This window comes from Glossina fuscipes, unplaced genomic scaffold (genome assembly GCF_014805625.2).
Source record: "Glossina fuscipes isolate IAEA_lab_2018 unplaced genomic scaffold, Yale_Gfus_2 126, whole genome shotgun sequence".
Taxonomy (NCBI): Eukaryota; Metazoa; Arthropoda; class Insecta; order Diptera; family Glossinidae; genus Glossina; species Glossina fuscipes.
The window spans coordinates 1-21,140 of NW_023998469.1; the positions used below are offsets into that span (position 1 = coordinate 1).

The 21,140-nt window shown below is 33.9% G+C and overlaps 4 protein-coding genes across 5 annotated transcripts; 1 reads left to right on the plus strand and 3 right to left on the minus strand.

Moving 5' to 3' along the window:
- The first annotated feature begins 7,954 nt into the window (after nucleotides 1-7,954).
- Nucleotides 7,955-10,860, plus strand: LOC119640713 (adenosine deaminase 2-like). Its single transcript, XM_038038911.1, has 6 exons — nucleotides 7,955-8,065; nucleotides 8,410-8,859; nucleotides 8,939-9,108; nucleotides 9,170-9,351; nucleotides 10,020-10,159; nucleotides 10,224-10,860. Exons 1-6 carry the CDS (start codon nucleotides 7,981-7,983, stop codon nucleotides 10,679-10,681), a joined length of 1,485 nt encoding a protein of 494 aa, XP_037894839.1. The 5' UTR covers nucleotides 7,955-7,980; the 3' UTR covers nucleotides 10,682-10,860.
- Nucleotides 10,861-10,902: 42 nt separating this feature from the next.
- LOC119640707 (low molecular weight phosphotyrosine protein phosphatase-like) lies at nucleotides 10,903-13,697 on the minus strand. The gene is made up of 4 exons (XM_038038897.1): nucleotides 13,661-13,697; nucleotides 11,349-11,530; nucleotides 11,105-11,278; nucleotides 10,903-11,025 (listed from the first exon to the last, which is right to left on the minus strand). The coding sequence occupies exons 1-4, from the start codon at nucleotides 13,695-13,697 to the stop codon at nucleotides 10,903-10,905; spliced, it is 516 nt and encodes a 171-aa protein (XP_037894825.1).
- LOC119640708 (low molecular weight phosphotyrosine protein phosphatase 1-like) lies at nucleotides 13,513-14,513 on the minus strand. Its single transcript, XM_038038898.1, has 4 exons — nucleotides 14,396-14,513; nucleotides 14,148-14,327; nucleotides 13,916-14,088; nucleotides 13,513-13,855 (listed from the first exon to the last, which is right to left on the minus strand). Exons 1-4 carry the CDS (start codon nucleotides 14,424-14,426, stop codon nucleotides 13,766-13,768), a joined length of 474 nt encoding a protein of 157 aa, XP_037894826.1. The 5' UTR covers nucleotides 14,427-14,513; the 3' UTR covers nucleotides 13,513-13,765.
- A 1,688-nt stretch (nucleotides 14,514-16,201) lies between these two features.
- On the minus strand, nucleotides 16,202-17,180 carry LOC119640709 (low molecular weight phosphotyrosine protein phosphatase 1-like). 2 transcript variants are annotated; one of them, XM_038038900.1, is made up of 4 exons: nucleotides 17,113-17,180; nucleotides 16,914-17,043; nucleotides 16,489-16,841; nucleotides 16,202-16,417 (listed from the first exon to the last, which is right to left on the minus strand). In XM_038038900.1, exons 2-4 carry the CDS (start codon nucleotides 16,942-16,944, stop codon nucleotides 16,313-16,315), a joined length of 489 nt encoding a protein of 162 aa, XP_037894828.1. In that variant the 5' UTR covers nucleotides 16,945-17,043; nucleotides 17,113-17,180; the 3' UTR covers nucleotides 16,202-16,312. The 2 variants fall into 2 exon arrangements, with proteins under 2 accessions (XP_037894828.1, XP_037894827.1); XM_038038899.1 differs by lacking the exon at nucleotides 17,113-17,180 and having other exon boundaries at nucleotides 16,914-17,092.
- Between the last annotated feature and the right edge of the window lie 3,960 nt (nucleotides 17,181-21,140).

Consider the following 21,140-nt stretch of genomic DNA (forward strand, 5'->3'; position numbering starts at 1 on the left):
CAAGTTTTCTATTCCAAAAAAAAAATCAATTTACATAAAAATGAACGAATGTGAAGAAATTCATGGAAACCTCTTTAATACTGATCTAGTAATAATATAATCAATTTTGTTCTAACTTAGGATCGTTTCTCTCTCCTCCAAATATCTTTCTTTCACTTGTTGGGAGAATTCATCACGTTTTTCACGCTTTCCATTAAGTACATTCCTAAGACTTTAATAAAGCCTCTTCATTTAATTGTGATCATACCGTAAAATGTTTAAAAAAAAACTTTTTCACTTCTTACCTGATTATTATCATTTACTGATGCCATTTTTCTTTAATTTTCTCTAAATTTTTCTAGAATATTTAATATTTTAAATTCAATTGATTTTTATGTGGCGATCTTACTTTACACGCGGTCAAAATTGAAATGATCGAATAAATGAAAGAAATGCGCGTTTGCGCCTGCAAAATTTCTGCTAATTTGCAGAAACCGTTATCTTCTTTCATTGTATATGTGAAAACACATAGTTATTAAAAAAAACTGGCAGAATTAAAAAGTATTGCCATCCTTCCATTGATAGTGGTACGGAAATAAAACAAAATGTGAAAATGAAAAAATTTGTGCTTATTTTAATTTTTTTTCTTTTTTAGGATTCTCATTTCTCAGGAGCGCCGACATCTTTATTTTTATTTTTATTAATATTTATCTGTTCCAGAATTTATTGATAAAGGCTGTATACGCTGGCGAAATATCAACGAATTTATAGATAAATCGAAATCGGTCGTACGCAATCAGGAGCTCCTATTATTGGCGGCAGAACAAAGAAGGAAGAATCGACGCATTGAAACTGTCGTAAACCCAGGAAGGGAGGAAGCGGAAAAAGGCGAGAGACTGGTGCCGGATATTGAGGCGCTGCAAAGTTTTGCAAACAACAGGACAAATGCCGTTTTCTTTGCAAAGTCGAAGTCAAAAACTTGTCATTAAAATTGAATAAAAATTATACCCAGGGTTTTTCTTTTTTCCTAGTCGATAAGGAACACTTGCCTTTTAAAGTACTGGGCCATGCTGTAAATATTCCGAAATTTATCCTGCACCAGCGGAAGACAATATACTCTTGGATATGACGGAGAACATAAAGAGCATAAGAAATTCGAAGTAAGATAATAGCGAAAAGTTTTAACAGACAACCTTCTTAAGTATTATTTTCTCTATACAGTTGCCGCATATATGCCTCAGTTAAAGAGTTGAGAAAGTCTTGCATCATTTTTGAAGAGCTATGCTCCCAATTGGACACATAATTTATATAAAAATGAATGCATTGCTACAATTGAAAGTAAAATGAAAACGAACGGGCACTTAGTACAGTAATATAATTATTTAAATCGTCTACCATCACAATGAAAGCAGTCGAGTTGAAAGCGTGAGATTTCGGTTTTTGAGGAGCTACTAGAGGCATGTTTTCGGGTTGGTATAAAAGCACTACTTCACTTTCTGGTCCTTCACCGACTCGGTTAAAAGCCTGAACTTTAACCTCGTATTCAGTGTAACAATTATTCAGCGGTATATTAGCCATTCCTATATTGTCTTGACGCTTAATGATTTCCGAAGCCCATTCAAATTTGTCTTTCAGACGCCAAAACACCTTGTAATATATTCCATGACTCTGGCATTAAAGGAGCCCAGGTCAGATCGCCAATCTTACCACCATATCCACCCACATTTTTAGAAGCAATATAAGACCTGTTAGTAAGAAAATGATAAAGTTTACTCTAGATAGTGAATCCTACCTGTCCAGGAGATGGAGTAGAAGGGGCGTGCCTGTACCGAAATCGTGGCCAAAATAAATTTATAGGTTCGACAATTAAATTTTAAATTTCGGCTTGCTGTTCTTCAAAGTGCCGTAGTTTTATTTCCAATTTTTTCATTTGGGTCTCTACCAGAAACGCAACCAAGGATTTAATTTAATGTTACGTTTTTCTAAAGCCGCCAAACTGCCTTCACTGCTGCTGAAGCCAACGCGGTGGCTGCAGCCGTTTGTACTTTTGCCTCATTAAATATTTGTTTCGATTCATTTTCTTCCAAACTCTCAGGGACAATTCCACCGTCCTCTTGAATGATATTCCACCAGACACGTGTTCACTATAAAACTTCTTTCCTTTCCAGAAGCTGGAAATGCAACGGCATTAGCATCGTCATCTTCTTTGCCGTCTCTAGTGCCAGCTGTGCCGCTATTAGCCAAGCCGTAGGTAGGATAACATTTTTCAGCAACCGAGACTTTTTCAATATTTTTCGTATGGTTATCCATTATGGTGGCTGGCATTTTATGTTTGCTATTATAGCCAAACCGACCTGTAAAATCATTTAAAATTATTTAATAACAAGTAAGAACATTATAGTCGGGCAAGGCCGCCCATTAAATACCCTACACCACATCATCTAACAAAACTCTTATTACTATTATAGAACACAAAAGTTATAACTTTTTTCTATACAAAGGCATATTTTTCATGTGCGTATTTATAGGGAAGCGGGCCGAAAACACAACCTAATGCAGTACAAGAGTAAGTCTTCAGTTAATTTTTTTTATGTTAAAAATTCTGTTGTAATATAATTTTCATCGTGAAACATTAAAAATTATACCTTTTTGTTGTATGAATTTCAGAGTTCGTTATTTAAGAGTAGGCTGAAAAATTGCCACAGCCGCTCCAAAGTTTTGATACCAATTTAGAATGCCGACATACTACTCCTTTGCCACTTCTGCCGAGAAATTTTGAAAATTAAAATTATTTTTCCATACATCGACTTCTCAGAATAGGGTCTTATATGATGAGTGGTGGAAAAAGTGAACCGATTCGAACGATTTTGAATAGCATTCGTCCGTTATCTCAATCTAGATCGCAAGCTTAAAAAATCAAGAAAAATTCAATGAGAGTTCATTTTATCGAATTATTTCTACAAAATTCGTTTTTAGAGAAAAACAAAGCATCATAATAAGATGTTGGTATCGTCGAACATGCCAATTGGATGATTGGGAGTGTTTTTCCGCTAACGCTTTATACAGTTATTTTAAAACACGAGAAACAAGAGTAGCCGAACAACCAAGAATCGCGCCCATATTTGTATTCGCTGGTTCAAAACTTCATGTGATAAGAGATTGCCTTGGTTGTAGCTGTATTGTGTACTCACAATCAGTAAAGGCAAGTGGCTTGTTGTGTACACACTTGACATAGGCTGCATCCACCTGCCTTTCCTTTTTTTCGCTCCTTTTTGACCAGGGCCGCCCTCGAGTCGTATCAAGAAAAGAAAATAGTTTACTGTATCTGCGTTCGCTAATTAACGAAAAATCGCAATTTATTTGCTATATTTGCTTTAGTACGTGAAATTTACTCTAAGAAAGAGAGCTTTCTTCTTAACAAGGGTTTTAACCCATCTTTGTGAGACGCCATCTTTGGATTAAACGAGTAATGATTAACATTTTTAAGATATTATATTTTTTTGCTGTTATTTCAAATATTAGGTTGTTCGGAAAGGCAAGTCGGACATTAAATCTAAATGCCTTTTTTCACAGCCAAGTTGTCATTTGAGCCAGCTATGGAAAGTCGAAGTCAACAAAATCCGGTACATATTAGTTTTTTATTATCGAAAACCAAAACTGGTTTGCACAATTTTATGGCCTAGATGCTCAGATAAAAACAAAGTAAAGGGATTAACTGATGCAAACTGACGAATAACGACTCGTAAGATCGATGATCGCTGAGAGATTACATTTATCGAATTCGACCGTTCATTTATTTGCTACAAAAAAATCGTTTTTCATTTCGATCCAGAAAAAAACGAAAGGAAACTTTACGAACAGCGAGACTCTAATACCATAATAGTTTACATATGTTCATCTAAAATGATCGGATCTTAAGATTCGCTTTAAAAAGCAAGAGATTTCATATTGGTAATGAATTGTGAAACTATTTGTAGATCCGCGGATGTGAAATAATTCTAGATTTCGATCGAAAAAAAGAAGAAAAATTGACGTTCATTATGATCGGAGGTGGCGTGGAAAACCAAAACCATAGTCAATTGAGCAAATATGTGAATATATTTCTACCAATAATCCTATCAATCTTACCAATTATCACAAAAACTTGGAAAACTCAATTTTGAAAATTCATGATCACAACTTGTCACATTATAATCAAAGGATCTAACAACTAAGATTTACTTATTTCTCACAAAATCATATATAAAAGTAGAGAAATTAGTGTTTAACAAACCCATTTACCGCTCACAGATTTAAAGGAACCGGTAACGAGTTGTTTATACACTTGGAGGCTGCAATTGGTAGTTCATCTAACACCAGCTAACTTTTAAGTAACTCACTAACAGTATTTCCCCCGGCCCACATAACTCTCCTAACAAAATGCCATACAACAAGTTTTAAACGATTGCGATGTTAACGTAGTTGCCTTCAGTAATGGAAGTCCCACATTGGCCAAAGGAAAATGTACTTTTTTTTCTTAAATTGTAAAGATCTGCTATTGTGGATATCAAAGACTACAAAATTTTGGATTAAAGTGCAACGTGCACTAGTCAATATCGGATCTTTGGCGTAATTAAGAGAACTTTATTAAATAATACGCGAAACATGTGGTCCCTCATAGCCGCACTGTGGAACACTTTAAATATTCGAAAGTTTACAAGAACAGCGTACCTTATTATAGCCTCGTAGTTCAAACCATTTCTTCTCCTTTAGGTAGTTGAAAGTCTCCGGCATAGTACGTCGAAAATTCATCCGTGATAGACTATCAATGATCCATAAATATAGAGGAGGGCGTATTTTTTCTCTAGTATTTAAAAGATAGCGTAGTTTAGGACGTTTTCTGACTTGAACCAGAAAAAAAGCGCTTTTTTGCTCTATTGTTTTTTCCATTAATTTTAATTTGCAAGTAACCAACAGGCTATCAACAGTTGACGGTACGATATAATTTTGGGGAAAATATTGGAATTAAACTATAGAAATAAAGTGATATGTGAAATTAATTTAAAGCTCAGTAAAATATTCGCTCGTAGCAACATTGCACTTCATTCTCTTGCATTGTTAAATCCTTTGAAGGACTGTATTGCTGTGCACCTTTCACATTAATATGAAGAACATAATGATTTGCTTCATGGCTGTATAATATTTTTATTAAAAGTTGTTCTTCCCGTTGTGTATTCGGGCTAATAAAATTTCAACACTTCCGGCGATAAATAATCTACATATGGTATAAGGCATTGATTTGTTTTTATAAAATATTCCGGATTATCATTTTCTATTGAATAACGTTTTAATACGAATTCATTAGATTCTGGCTGAGTATTGTCAAAACCATGATATTCCGTTGAATTGCCAAAGCAATAACCTGAGAGTATTGCGCATAAGAAGCCATAGACCAACAATAATTGTCGCATCCATTTAACATTTTTGCTTAAGTTTGCGTTGACAGCGTCACTATAAAGCATTCTGCTTGTATTTGTTCGTTCCTTCTTTATTTAGTTAAAAGCAAAGGTTCGCAATTACGCACATTTACAGTTTAATATTTTTGTCCATTTTTCTTTAAAAAATCCTTGTCACAATACAACCTAAGTGGAAGCTAAACATAATGAACGAACACGTGCAATTAACTGGACCATATCCCGACTCGCTTTGCATGGCTTTTGCTCGTTGCTCATAAGCTACGACAGATACATGATATTAATTTCAACAAAGTTATTTTACGAAAATGGGAAAAGTCGGCCCCACCCACCCAATATTATGGAATATGCAAATGTGTATTTTTCCTTTTTTCAATCTGCTTCCAATTTCAGCCTTTTATGGAATAACGATGATAGCCAAACCGAATATAATTTTATTACTTATATATATATATATATATGTACGATATACCACTTGCGCTGTAAGGTATATTAATCTGCGCGGACTTATGTCACACGCAGAAGGGCTTAAGAAAGACATTGAATCGAGCTAAGTCTGTCTGTCTGTCCGTCTAATGTCTGCCCACTGTTCCAGCCAGTAGTCGCAAATTTTTAAGATAGTTTGGTAAAATTTAGTACACTGACGTTTTTTGATTCGAGGACGAACGGTATTGAAATTGGTTTGGATCTGTCCATTTTTTCGAAAATGCTCCTTATAACGCCCTATTTTGAAAAGTTATTGTATGGAAAAACTTGTAATTTTGAATTTGACAAACGACACCAAGTAGGAATACTTCGGCATTCTAAATTAGTGTGAAACTTTATTCCGGGTCGGGCTATTTTTTGAATCCCCTCTCACATAACGAAAACTGAAATTCATATGACAAAAAGTCTGATGCTTTATGATCAAAATCAGATCATAATAGTAATTTAAGATGAAAAAAATGGAGTGTACCAAATTTGGATAATTTTGGCCTTATTTTTTGAAACCTAGCCCTTATAAGGATTATCTTGACAATTTTTATTTTTTAGGGCAGGAAAGTGTAAACTTTAACATGTTTTGATAAAACTTAACCCATAATAATAAGTTAAGAAATCGCCTATACCAAAGTTACACCACCCACACCCATTTTTGGATCGCACTCTGCGTAAGGATTTTTACGAAATTTTTGGTTTTTTAGGGCACAAAATTGGAAGCTTTATTATGGTATGATGAAAATTGACCCATACAAGTAATTTGCTATAAAAATTAACTGCGGTGAATTTTAAAAACGTAACACCAAGTTTTGAGCCCCTTGGGCGCCACGAATCCTATGAAAAGTAACCCTTTGCGTTCACAGGGATGTAATTTTGAGTAAAGATAACGTGATGTGTGATGTCCAAAAGGTGGCCTAGCCCGACTACAATGTTTTCACTTCATTTCTTCTTCCCCTTTTGCTATTCAGCAAACCTACAACCGAAAATTCGCTGAAATACGTTAAAAAGGCTCAATGTGAACACAAATCTCCTTGTTTGGGTTAGATTTGGTGTGTAAAGGCCTTTTACATTTTCGTGACTAAATTCTTTCTAATTTTGCTCGTTACACGTCCGCCACGTTATTTAACCTGGGTTACTGTCGCGAAGGTTTATATAGTGCCCTTATAGTTCCCTTTTACACACGCTACTGAAAATAGGCCAATCACGACCAGCTACAGTGAAATTCCCGTAAAGTAAGCTTCCTTTCTCTGGCCAATGCAGAAGATAGCATCAAAGTCGCCGCATGCTCGTGATATCGCACAGAAAGTAGAAAAAGAAAAAGTCTACATGAAAGCATTAAAAGAAATTCTATGCGGGACATGATGTTAGCTTGATTTCGGCTAAAACTTTTCCTAATTTTTAGTGTGTAATATATATATATATCACTTACTTAGACTTTGGAATTTAAAACTACTGCAGTCCCTGGAAAAAATTCATGAAAAAGGTTAATACGAAAATGTTTACTTATTGATAGACGGCTTCTTCATCTCTTGACACTAAGTCAATAATCGCATATCGACTCGTTAATTAAATAAGAAAAGAAATAAATTAGAATAGATGTGGGAGAAATTGTAAGATAAAATGGAAGGAGACAAGGATAGAGAGTTGCACGCAAAGCAAGATACGAAAGCCGATAAATGGAAGAAGAAAAATGAACTCAAAAAGCGGAAAGGACGACAATAAAAGACTTAAGGCTTGAAAGAACAAATTCAACCAACAAAAAATATACCAGCAGTATCGTTTTAAAACTTTTCTTTCAATAGTTTCACATGTTTGCAGATGAATCATACACCCTCGTAACTCAATTGATGGGCAAGTTTCAACATTTTACTTTACAAAGTTAGCAAATAATTTGCTTGCAAATATTTGCTCAAGTGTTTTATATTTTATTCGCTAAGCAAGAAAGCAAAAAAAAAAAAAAAACTCCTACACGAAATTTGACCATATCCATCAAGATTATATAAAAGGCTATAAATCCAATGTGACTATCAGTTAATCAAGCCATACTTGAGCTGTGCTGTAACTTTTAAAAATGAATTTCTTTATACTGTCAGCTCTTTCGATAATACTTGCATTTCTGTTGCCATCATTGGCGGAAGTGAACACAGCTTATCAAGGTAAATATCACGACGATTTTTAATTAAAAGCGTTCCCTTATTTTTCATACCATAAGCCACTTGTAATATAAAGATATATAAGTATGCGCGGATGTTTGCAACACACAGGACTTGAGATCATCTCCACCCCACCGTTTGTAATAGCGATCGCATAATATGTCAGTCTGTCCGTATTGTTTTCCAGTATCACTTTCTCAGCCACTTCCCATATAACGTCGTGTTTTAAAAAGTCGTTATATGAATAACTGTACGGCGGTGCGGGGTAATAATTGGCTGCGGCCAAAGATAGTTCGTTTTTACTTGTTTTTAATTGCTATTCTTTTCTTTTAATTTTTAATAATTAGCTGAGCGCAATAAAATTATACAAGATGAAGATAAACTTCGTCTCGGTTATGATATGACATTGCAAGGCGATGAAGAAAAGGCCGATCAAATATTTTTGAAACTTAAACAAACGGAATTACGCAACGGGTTTAAAATTCCCGAAAAAAATTTGCCAGGCATGCATTACTACAAAGCCAAGCCTTTATTGGAAGAAAGTAAAATCTATCAGTTGATTCGAAAAATGCCTAAAGGAGCTTTATTGAGTGTTCATACGCCCGGCGCTATTTCCTCAAAATGGATATTGAATAATATTTTAAATAACGAAAATCTCAGAAAGTGTAAGAACGAACATGATGTCCAACTATTAACATTCCGTAAGCAATTCGAGGGCTGTAAATCCGAACTCATGCAGGTCGCTAAAGGCGAAGCTAAAGAGGAGTGGTTTAATTTGTACACCCCAACACCTGAAGGTAAAAGAAAATAGCAAAGCCTATCATTCATTAATTTAAACTCTACACCTAACTTACATTATATATTAACTTTTTGCAGAGACTTTTAATTCAAGCGAGGCAGCATTTAACGAGCTGTGTGATATGTTTGACGGAATTGATGATGCTTTAAATTATTTACCAATATTTAAGGCTCATTATCGGCAATTTCTTGAAAAGTTGTACAACGACAATGTCCTGTACACTGAAGTACGCGTAAAATACTCTGAGGTCAGATAATTTGAAAAGCTCTCTTAGCACGTGTTTGATGTGTTTTTGGTTCAATTCTTAGCTATATGACGATACCAGTAAAAAGTACACTTTGGATGACGTGGTCAAAGAAATAGAAAATGTGGTGAATGATTTTAAAACAACTCACCCCGATTTCGTAGGACTTAAAATAATTTTTGCAATACTCCGCCATGGGGAGCAAGACGAAATACGTAAAAAGTTTGAGTTGTATAAAAACCTGCGGTAAGTACGATTTTGGGTTGAAAAAACCATTTTCGAGCACCCAAAGGTTTTTAAGAATGTGTGAGAAGTCGACATATCTTTTCTGACCACCGAGCTTTGAGTTCCGTAGATCCAGCTATTGCTTATCAATTGATGATGATTTACATTTGTTTTATCTCTCATTTATTTGAACGCATGCTCTTGGAAGTATTTGGTAGCATGTGAGAAGAGTGTCCGAACAGACGTGGAATGATTCGTAAATCACTTTTCAAGTGGAAACATGTAAAAACAGCGAAGGGTTGAAGGGGTTTTGAGGAATTTAAAATCTCGGTTAAATCTGTTATGCATAATATAGCCGGCAGGTAGACAGAAAACCTTACGGCTTTCTTCAAGGTGTTACATAAGAACTTCCATGTAAAAACTATACTCTATACCATTAAGGTATAATTTTTAATAGACAACCAAAGGAGACCTTTGCACTGAGATTTTAGATGTTCTTGCTATACGCTACGGAGAGACGGGTGTGCGACTGAACGGACCAAGAAATGTTGCCCTAATCAAGACGAAAACTTCATTTTCTTGAGTGTGTCAGGTACAGTTTTTTGGATGGAACCAGAGTTACAAATCTATTAAACAGTGACTTATATGAAAAAGTAAACTGCAACTGTTGATTGTCGTTTAAAATACAGTTCCAAATTCCCGAACACTATAATTGGTATTGATTTTGTTGGCTGGGAGGATAAAGGACTTCCCTTGCAGTTATTTGCTGATGACTTTATAAGTGCCACGAAAGATGGTTCAAAACCTTTCCTTCAAGCCGGAGAGACCAGTAAGTATATTATTAATTACAATATCAAGCAATGTGAGATTATTTTTTTTAATCTCTTTAAAAGACCGACTTGGTTCGACTGATGAGAATTTAGTGGATGCCTTGTTACTTAACACTACACGCATTGGTCAAGGTTACGCTTTGGCAAAACATCCACTTCTGATGAGGGATGTGAAAGACAAAGACATTGCAGTCGAACTTAGCCCAGTATCGAATCAGATAAATGGTTTCGTTAAGGATCTAAGAAATCATCCCGGTGCCATATTAATGTCAGAAAACGTACCAATAGTTTTAGGCAACGATTCACCCGGTTTCATGGATTTAGATGGCTTAAACCCTGATTATTACTACGCTATTATGAGTTTGAGTCCTTATCAAGCCGGCCTTAAGACTCTTAAACGATTAGTCGAGAATACCATAAAATATGCCCAGCTAACCGACCAAGAGAGGACGCAAGCTGAAACCCTATTAAAGGAAAAATGGAATGAATTCATAAAGGAAATCTTGAAAGAAGGAGAATAACTTGCGAGAAAAACGAATTATGTGATTTGACATTTACTGACAATACGGAAAACAAATGTAATTAAAAAAAAATTGGCATTTTGATAATATTTATAAAGTTCTGAATAAATTGTACTTAAAATTTGAATCTAAAAAAAAAAAAAAAAAAAACGTCTGCGTTTTTACCAAACAACGGAACAGTATAATAAAACACCTCTTAAAGGGGTGGCGGGAATTTTTTACTAATTCTGTCCTAAAGGCAAACTAAAGCCATGATTTTCACGATGTTGGACCTGCTTTATAAAGGTACGACAACAGCGAGAGATTTGATTGAAAGCGCAACGAAAACCATTGAGTCCCCGCGTCTAAAATAAAAAGAAGAAGAAAAAGAACAATAAATATATATATATATCAAATTGATTTCCGACTATTTTTGCTGCTTACAAAGAATGGATCTTTTATCATTTCTTCACCATCATCATGTAAATAAGAGGTCAATTGCTCGATCCGTGCTTTGCACTTCCTGCCAACCATTTCAGACATAGCTTGCAATTCACTAGCATTCGTTTCGTCCATGCAAACAATGTAATCGAAATTCCGAAAGTCATCCAAGTTAACCTAACGAGTGGCCAAGATTTAATATTATGTTTTACAAGACAATATTTATAAAATAAGGTTTTTCTTTTACCATGCGCCCGTAATGCTTAGTCGATAAGCCATTTTCTTCCAAGATTTTAAGACATCTTTCATCCGGACGGCGACCTACGTTCCAGGAGCGAAGACCAGCACTATCGATTACCCAGTTAAGTTCCAATTCTTCGCATAGATCTCGCGTAATGGCTTCGGCCATTGGTGAACGACAAGTGTTGCCTTTGAAAAATTATAGCTTCTTGATGTGAATTCGAGAACGAATCTTTATTGCAAATACTTACCCAGGCAAACGAAAAGTATATTCATACTTTTCATGGCTTTAGTTTTGTCCTTTTACAGAACAAACACAACAAATAGAATTTATAAAGTTTTAATTAAAGCTAATATTTTTTTTTTTAATTTTTATGCCAAGATTACAAATTCAATCGAAATATTAAAAATTTTCAAATTAATTCCGTAAAATGCCCGCAACTGACATGAAAATCAATGTTTAATTTTTAATGAAATATTAAAAAATTTTATCAGTTTTGCAGGTAATTGCACGAACCACGTAACAGCGCAAACTTTTGAATTTATAATAAGGGATGACAAGTAAGAAAATTATATTCGGCTATGTCCGAAATTTTTCTACCTACAATATCTTTATCTTAAATAAAAAATTATATATGAATATTTTAAAATATTGAGCGGGCTTAAGCGATTTTTTCTTATTTTTGTACAGATACATCCGATCAGGTGATCGTTGGTAATAATAATTACACAATTACAAAATCCGTTATGACAAATAGTGTTAATAAATGATATCACGAAATTCTTAAGTAGCTTAGATGAGAGGCGGATGCAAGTGCCAACATTTTCAGCGACATTACCATTCAATCGAAAGTTATTTAAACTTGTCTGGTCAGGAAAATTACATAAGTGTGTAGATGCTAGTCCATCGTTGTATGAAGAAAATGTTGTTGCAGTTGGCTTGAATTCCCCTCTCCTATACTAGTATTAAATGCTAATGATGGCGAAGAAATTTCCAAATTAACACTTATGGAGAGAATCGAGGATCCTGTGCTGTTCGTAACGAATCAATTGGCTTCTAAAAATGAATCAGATGTATTTTTATAAGAAATAAACGCATGAAGTTGTATTGTAACCAAAATCAGATGTATTTTTATGTGAAATCGACTCTTCCTTGGATGATACTAATGAAGTTGCTAGTGCAGACGAAATTAGTGAAAGAAGGAAAAGCTAGCTCAGGCGCAAAAAGTGAAGCACATAAGAGCATATTGTAGAGGGCAAAATGGTATAACTTGAATTAATGAGAGAACTAAGAAGAACAACAATAGAAAAAATTAAAAAATGTCCACAATAAATAAATAAATAAATAAATTCATATTTGTTACATTTTTAAATTTTCAATGCTGTAGTGTCACTTATACAATACACATGAGCGGATGAGAAAGAGGCAGGAATTGTGAAACGTTTGCAGCAACCATAAGGAAGCTTGTTTCCCTCTCCGTTCGACTGTCAGTCTGCCTGTTTGTGTAATTTCTATGGCATACATCCTTGTCGTCTTAAACATTGAGCTGTCTTGATTGAAATTGATCGAATTCAGTCAAAGAACACGCCCGTATTACGACGTAGCCTGACGTCATAAAATGTTTTCAAAAATTACAAAAATGAGAAAAAATCAACTACGCGTGCCTAATATTAGGGCATTACAATTTCACACTTTTGTCAAAACGTTTAGAGCATCCAGAAAGAAGCTTCAGAAATCCCATAAAGTCTAGAAAGTCTAGATTGATTATTGTCAAAAATAGACCGTTGTAGATAAGTTTATCAGTACACGTACTTGTTAACGTGTTCATGGATTTCTACTAAGTATTTCTGATCCAAATAACTGAAGCTTTTAAGTCTTAGTCAGCAAGTTAGTCAGAAAGAGAATTATAACCTGTGCATGTTGTTATATGTTTGGACTGGGTAGAGCAACAGGTCCAAGAGAATTAAGCTTGTTCGAGTCACGATATTCCTTTGTACCTTTGAAAATCGTAATTTTCCTCTGATAATTGTAAATCGTTTTTTTTTTGTATGCAACGGAAATCTTATCTCCCAACTTTATTGTAAATTATTAAATATATATACATGTAGTGATTACAAACACATATTCTAAACGTTGCTTGTATACATATATATATATATATATATATATATATATACATATAGTAAAGTAAGTGCAAATACTAATGGACATTGATAGAAACTTTAAGCTGATTTTAATACAAATACATTAAGAAAAGTCCATCAGCCTTCCGTGATACTTCATTCTTCGTAACGTTACCTTAGTATATTAAAACTTACACTCGATCATATCACAGCCTTGTTGTTCAGTGGACATAGTTACAAAATTGTTCTGAATTGATCGGTATTTTCATACTGAATAATAAGAATATACACTCAGGGATGTTATTTTTTAAATAAAACATTTTTGAGAAATGCTTCACATGCAATTACACTTTGCTGATAGGCTTTCTCAAAGCCAGCATCATCGTGATCCTGTGAAAGAAGAAAATTAAAAATTTCATGTCCGTATTTAAATTGTCAGACGTTGCTCACAAAATAAGGATCAATGATTATGCGTTCATTTTTCGGCAAACCAAAATCGCCAAGTAATAGTATTTTGGCTTTACAATTTTTTGGAGCTAAACGTTCCAAATGATTTACATTACTCTTATCCATACCAAAAATATAATCGAATTCTTGAAAATCCACTTCTTGAATTTGTCTGCCTGAAAAGTTGAAATAAAACTTGAACGTTATAGGCGGGCAAGGCCGGCAAATTAGATACCTTGATTTGAGTAGGAGAGACCGTGCTTCGCCATGGTCCTTAAAGCTCTTGGTTCAGGAGGACAATTGACATTCCAATCGGCTATTGCGGCACTATCCACGTGCCAATTTTCGCTAAGACCAGCTTTTTTCAAGATTTCTAACATAACCGCCTCGGCAATTGGTGATCGACACGTATTACCTTACACAACGGAGTACAAATAATAATAAAACAATTGTAATATCATTTTAGGCAAATTATTTACTTACCCAAACAAACCATTAATATCTTTTTAGCCATTGAAATTTTGTTTGAAATATTAAAGAGAAGATGTTTTTCTAAAAATCCGAGAATTCATTTCTGATATACAGCTGATTTTGAAAGAATCTTTAGCCTATTTGTAGAAGTGAGGGGCGTACTGATTTTCTAGTTAACTTTCTTACCCTACAATTTATATGTGCACTAAGTTTATTATTCCATCTGAAACAATTAAAAATATAGCGGTACTTTGCTTTGGAACCCTCGACCACATACAGCGAATGTATATCTATGTATACCTTTTTTCGCTTTTAAATTGTTAAGAAACTCAAAACAAATCTTTAGAAATTTTGCAAGGCGCCCTCCTGATGAATTGAATAAAACTTAGTCTGCAGATTTCAGCGCTAACGAATGTGATAACTTTTATACCTTTACCTTAAAAGGCGGTATCCCAGCTTCGTCTCAAGCCAAACATTAATAATTCGAAAAGCTTTCTAATAGAACTTAGTTTATATTAAATATATGTAGCTTTTAAAAATTAAAAAAAAAGTAGTTTTCTCTGAATCACTACTTGCACCACAAAGTTATCAATATTCATTAATAATATTCATTTATAATACATTAATATAATATTCATTAATAAAAAGTAAAAAACCTTCAACAAAAATCTGATTTGTCTCAGAACAGTTCTTTATGGCGCACGCTTCACCTGGTCGAAATATTAGCTTGTCTGTTACTAATACGTTCCTTTTCCTTTTTACAACATAAGCTAATTTGCCAAATAGGCTTTTAGGCCAGTTGCCTGAACCGCAGTCCTGCACAAGACCAAATCCTTATCGAAAATGTATCACAGCAAACTGCCCGTAGAAAAGCTGATATTTTTTCGTGACGAACTCACAATCACCGGTTAAATTTAAGTCGTTTTTTTTTATATTAAGTTAAATCGCTAAGTAACAAAATTTTTTTTTAAATTTAATAAATATAAAAATAATTTATTTAGAATTTAAAAATTCTTTTAATTCCTTAAAAATTGTCGATAAGTGTAACTGCAAAATCCGAGAACATTTACATTATTCCTGCTACGTTTTTGACTTTTTGTATAGGTTTTCACATGTAACAAAACCAATTCGCTTCTGGACGATACTCAGACTTCAATGCCAGCAGGGGTGGCTGTTTACGTCCTATCTATGCTAAGCTCGAATGAGCGGCGACATATTCGGGCATGCCTTCAAGACTTAGGTAAAAAAATAGCTCTTCACTGCATAGTAGCCCGTTCGAGAACTTGGGATCTGAGCTGGAGAACATCTGCTTACTTTCCAGTGACCTAAAAGAAGAAAGTAGGAACACATATATAAAATATATATAATTATGTTTTATTTCTCATCCATACCGAGCATAACATGAGGGTTAAAAACCGTTCATCTAGACAGTAAACACAATCCCAATCGCCTTTACTTGTAATTTCTAGCTCTCAAACATTACTTTGAACAATCTCAGGAAAACGACAGCTTTACAGACGCATATCAATAGACAATGATGCAGCACAAAGTTATGTTAAGTGGGGTCTGTTTATCGCAACAAACCACCTTCCTAACATTTTTTTTTAAATTTTTTCTTTGAATCATTTTCCTTAATAAAATCACAAAATTCCATTTACATGAGAAAATTTTTAAGAATGGATCAGCTGATATTTGATAATAGCTTTTACAATGGGAAAAAAGGTAGGATTCGGTTGACAAAGTAGAATTGTGTGTAGAGACGCTACGGAAAAATACAGCTCAGAAAAGTTTTCTGAAAGAGAACGCACTTTCATTCTCTTACTTTTTATGAAATATGCGCAAACAGCTGTTTTCCATAAACCATTCCGCGTAAATTCTATTTATTAATATCCAATTTAAAATGTATAAAAAACAATTTAAAAATATTAATTATGAAACCGTGTTCGTTTTTTCTTTTTTCAAACGTTCTGCAAATGCTCTGCATGCCAATACGCATTGGTTATATACCTTAACGAAAGGTTCTTCCCCAACAAGCTAAAAACAATAACATAACACATAATTATAGAAAAAATCAACAAGTGCATTTTCTTAGTTTTTTTACTCACATAATAAGGATCTTCGATAATTTTATTGCTTTCTTCCAAACCGAAATCGCCCAATAACTTAACTTTAGCCTTCGAATTTTCGGGTGCTAGTCTTTTAAGTTCTGCTACATTACTATTATCCATGCCGAAGATATAATCGCATTCTTTGAAATCATCTACTGTGATAATACGCGCGCGGTTTGCATAAACGATGCCGTTTTGTTCCAAAACACTGAGAGCTCGATTATCAGGTAATAAACCTGAGTGCCACCCTCCTAAGCCAGCACTATCGACCGTCCATTCATGATGAAGCTGTTCGTATTCAAGTGCCTGTTTCATTACCGCTTCAGCGATAGGCGAGCGGCAAATATTACCTGTAAGTAAATAATGAATCACACTTTTCAAAATATTTTTTTATTTTAAGATTTTTATTAATTTTTATTAACCTAAGCAAACCATTAAAATTTTTTTTCCCATATTTAAAATGGAAGAAATTAATTAAGAGTTGAAGCTTATTTTTGATTGAGTTTAGACAGCTGATTAATACTTCGTATGCAGCGCAAAGAGTAACAACAGCTGAAAATGTGTTAAAGTTAATATTGTGAGTGATGATATTATTATGTTAATATAATTTTTTCAAGATACGTTTTGGAAAATGTCTGGAAACTTAAAAACAAAAAAGAAAAAAAATTAGAACTGAAATTTCTTGCATGTTTTCTGAGATGCTGATTAAGGTACCTTCTACTATTTTCTTTGTTAAAATACACGAACGAAAAATATGGGTATAGTTAAGAGTTTCTTTGCCTTCGTAATATGCAAAAATGTGTTTATGAAAGTATACATATTGATTACCCATTATTTCGTAAAGATCGAAACATATACTTCGCTTTCTTTATGTAGATGTGGTCAGAATTTTAAGACTTAAAGTATTCTTATCTAAGTTTTAATATATTGGGATCTTTTCGGGTTTACTTTAATGACACCCAAAAAATTTACACATCGAATAGAATACTAAAAATTTTGAAATACTTTTTAACTTGTTACATTCACGACAGAGGATGGAAGATATACTAATTTCGTAGGTTTCTCTAAGGTAGGAGCGAAAGGCCAGCACATAGAATACAAAATATATTTGACTAGTCTATAAACCTTGGAATTTCCCTTCTATATGTTGTTGTACTTCTAAACGTTGTAGATTGAAATCGAAAGTTACAAAACTACTTAAATAAATTCTGTTTTTAGGAATTAAGAAGCAGTTAAAAACACTCAACAGTTTGATTCATAATACGTCTCAATTTACTAGCAAATTTACTCGGATAAAATAGAAAGATTGATAAAAAAAAAGTCGTTCCAATTGCGTTTCGAACATTTTCGTTTTTTTTTGGAAAATAAAGGAAGAATATGCATAGACATTTGTACCAGCTACTGGGCATTAAAATGCTTAATCATGGCGGCGGATATTGTCAGCGTTAAAGATATATTCCGTTTGAATTTTTATAGCTTAACTCATTTTTAAAATGTGTATAGCGATGGCCCCGTAAAAAGCGACGACTATCAGTCTCTTTTAAAGGATTATTCTTGAATTAACCAACATAGTCTCTCTAACGCAGTATTAAGCCCTATAGAATTCGTTCGGAATGAATAAAAACCTTGAAAACTTTTTATTTTTCTTCTATTAAGGTCTTCGTACCGCGTTTAGGATTTGACATTGGGTCCCAAATTTTATTTTCTTTTTAAATTTGTTCATTAGATCAAATTTGAAAATCGATTGAGCAAATTAATCTCAGAATTAATCCACAATCAATTACAAAGTTACAAATAAGTAAAAGGACAGGTCTAAACAGGTATATGGGATGAGGTTTACTCCTGAAGGGGTTTTATCTGCCTTCGGTACAATTAAATCTGAATAGAAACTAAGTTTTTAATAATTTTACTTCGAATTTTGTTTCATATATATGTATATATATATATGTGTATATATATACTTTCAAAGTTTGTGGCATTTAGCATTTCCAGCGCAAACTTGTAAAAAATTTTTGCATGAAAAACTCATTAAAATTTCAAGACTACTTAGCTTCGGTTGAAATTGTTTTCATATATGTGCGCTACAAAGGTTCATCACCCCTGCTTCATCAACGGTTGACATTTACTTTCATACATTGAACAGAAACTATGCAATTGTGTGTATAACAACTGAAGAGGACATTCGACTACGCACATACATGCACACTTGCTTAAATATAACTTTTAGTAGACGAATGTGTACAAACGGTTGCACAATGAAGTGAATAAGCGATATGCGTTATATATTCAAATGAAAATTCAAAATAAAATTCTACTGTTCACTGTTTAAAAATAAGGAAGAGAATTAGTAAATCACTTCGGCTTGTTATCTTAAAGATTCAGCGATAAATTTATCAGGCATTAGGTGGTAAGAGAAATATTATTAAAATATTTAATCGCTACCTTAACAGCTTGATCGTTATGAAATACAATGCTTTACTCTCGTTACACATTATTCGAAGCACGATTAGCAGGTTCGATTATTTTGAGTTTGTCATTACGTTTGTGACTTCTAAAGACATGTGTCAATAATAGCATTGTAGTCTGTGGGATGATTAATTTTCTCACGCATGTAAAAGAATCGGCAAAGTGTGAAATCGAAGGTAAAGCAAAATTCGAAGGTAAACCGAAAAGCGTCCATAACATTTTCGTCAACAATGGTTTGTGGACTCTGAGCATGCATCAACGTCGCTTTATGGGCCGCTTTAAATGGCGGCCAAACATTTTATGGTTTTGACATTTTTCTGCACTCTTTCGGAATAATAGGCTAATGGAAGAATAGACAAAGGAATCAACGAACCTGCCCATTGCCAATAGCATAAAGAGTGAGTAAAACGCCATTCACAGCTCCTCGTAAGTGAGGAGAATGAGACGCATCACCCACAGATAATTGATATAAAACAGGTGAAAATTATAGTGAAACACGACTCACCATTAAGCCGTCAATAGCGTTCGCCCAACGTTCTAAATCAGGACAGAAATAACTCTTCCTTGCGGGCTTTTGACCTATGTAATACTATATTACTTTCAGAATCGTAGCAAAATGGCAACACATCAGATGTATCTATTGTTCACATTTCTTCAAACTTTCACGGTCGGGGAAAAAAATGTCAATATGACAGTAAATCTATTCGTATGTGTCATATATGGCCTTTCATACGGATATCATCAATATATAACTGACATTTGGATTCATAAGTCCCAAGAGAAATAGTCGAACAAGCTCTCAATGAATCAAACAAATGTTGCTGGATCGATTGTTATAATGTTTGGACTGAAATTGATCCAATTGATGTGAACGATGCTTATTTTCCGCAAAATGCCATAGATCTGTGATTCACATAAATGTATGTGGTGTAGAGTACACAAGAATTTTCTTATAGCGAATAAAGTTTTTCTTTTCTATTTGTGGATAACATGTCTAGGTAAAGTTTGACTGACATTAATATAACAAAAATTTGTTATACGTAGTTAGTTGTACATAGTTCTAAAAGCGATGCTTTGTTTGAATTGAATATCAAACGTAAAGTGGTTGGCGTGTGGTGTTAGCGTTAAAATGGCGTCTGGTATTGATTTTGTAAAATTGCCAATTTTCCTACAGCAAAGTGCTGCTTCTCGTTCTCTATGTAACGGTTGTTCTCTTCACAAGTGCACTTCAGCCTCTACTCAAGTAGCCATAATACCGTATCAAGGATTTCCATAGAAATACAAGAACAATTTGCACAAACGAAAAAAAGATGTCAAACGCACGAATAACTGGATGTAGATACACATACACACACACACATGTACATATATATATATATATATATATATATATATAGGCAATGAAAGGCTTAAAGAACGAGTAGTAAAATCATCCGACTCAGAGTTTCATTGAAGCCGCCTCAATAGAGTTAAAGAGTTGGTTTAAATCAAATTAAAAGTTATAAGTAATAAAACTACGGTTAAAAAGCTCGAAGAAAAACACTTAGCTACTTAAACGTATTCAAAGGAAAAATAATTGTAGTGTAATTGAAGTCATTTCCACTTTCATTCGTTGAGCATTGGTAGAAAATCTTTTTTCTCTTTTATTCATTGTTTCACTTGTTTTGGAAATGAATTTTAGCGAAACTGGAAAAGTTTTTTTATTTTATTTTTGATAATTCCGCTTCACTCTTGTTGTCTTACCTAAACCTGATGATAGTGTTAACATACTGTCGCCATTTAAATTTTCACATATCGCGCAGACAAACCGCACCTCAACCCCACCAAATAATTTTTTTATTTTTATGTCCTACACGCCGCTCTAATGGTTAAAAGTATGTTAAGTTTGTGCGGATCTACGGCATATCCAAGATATCTTAAGCTAGATTATACTTTCCATCTGTCTGATGTCTATGCGTTGAGGCTTTTTAAAGGATTTAATATGCTGACGTGGGCGAAATTTACTGAAAATATTTTGAGTCAAACCGTTTCCGCGACCATTTGCCATATAACGCCTTATTTTGAAAATTTTGTTTTATGAAAAAAAAACTGCAATTTTCAAAATTTTTCGACAAAAATCGGCGAGTCTTAGTATCCATTATAAGCTAAATTGTGTAAATGCGATAAGTTAATAAGCCACCTCC

Bases quoted from the DNA above. Each gene is read 5' to 3' on its own strand.
- LOC119640707 (XM_038038897.1), bottom strand. From the start codon at position 13,697: ATGTCCACTGAACAACAAGGCTGTGATATGATCGAGT. The intron at 11,531-13,660 runs GTAAGTTTTAAT...AATTTTTCAAAG, and splicing joins AGGCTGTGATATGATCGAGT to GCAACACTTGTCGTTCACCA. The intron at 11,026-11,104 runs GTAAGCAGCAAA...TTTTTATTTTAG, and splicing joins TGATAAAAGATCCATTCTTT to ACGCGGGGACTCAATGGTTT.
- LOC119640709 (XM_038038900.1), bottom strand. From the start codon at position 16,944: ATGGGAAAAAAAATTTTAATGGTTTGCTTAG. The intron at 16,842-16,913 runs GTTAATAAAAAT...ATTTACTTACAG, and splicing joins AATTTTAATGGTTTGCTTAG to GTAATATTTGCCGCTCGCCT. The intron at 16,418-16,488 runs GTGAGTAAAAAA...TATTGTTTTTAG, and splicing joins TTATCGAAGATCCTTATTAT to CTTGTTGGGGAAGAACCTTT.
- LOC119640713 (XM_038038911.1), top strand. From the start codon at position 7,981: ATGAATTTCTTTATACTGTCAGCTCTTTCGATAATACTTGCATTTCTG. The intron at 8,066-8,409 runs GTAAATATCACG...TTTAATAATTAG, and splicing joins AGTGAACACAGCTTATCAAG to CTGAGCGCAATAAAATTATA. The intron at 9,109-9,169 runs GTCAGATAATTT...TTCAATTCTTAG, and splicing joins TACGCGTAAAATACTCTGAG to CTATATGACGATACCAGTAA.
- LOC119640708 (XM_038038898.1), bottom strand. From the start codon at position 14,426: ATGGCTAAAAAGATATTAATGGTTTGTTTGG. The intron at 14,328-14,395 runs GTAAGTAAATAA...CCGTTGTGTAAG, and splicing joins GATATTAATGGTTTGTTTGG to GTAATACGTGTCGATCACCA. The intron at 13,856-13,915 runs GTGAGCAACGTC...CTTCTTTCACAG, and splicing joins TAATCATTGATCCTTATTTT to GATCACGATGATGCTGGCTT.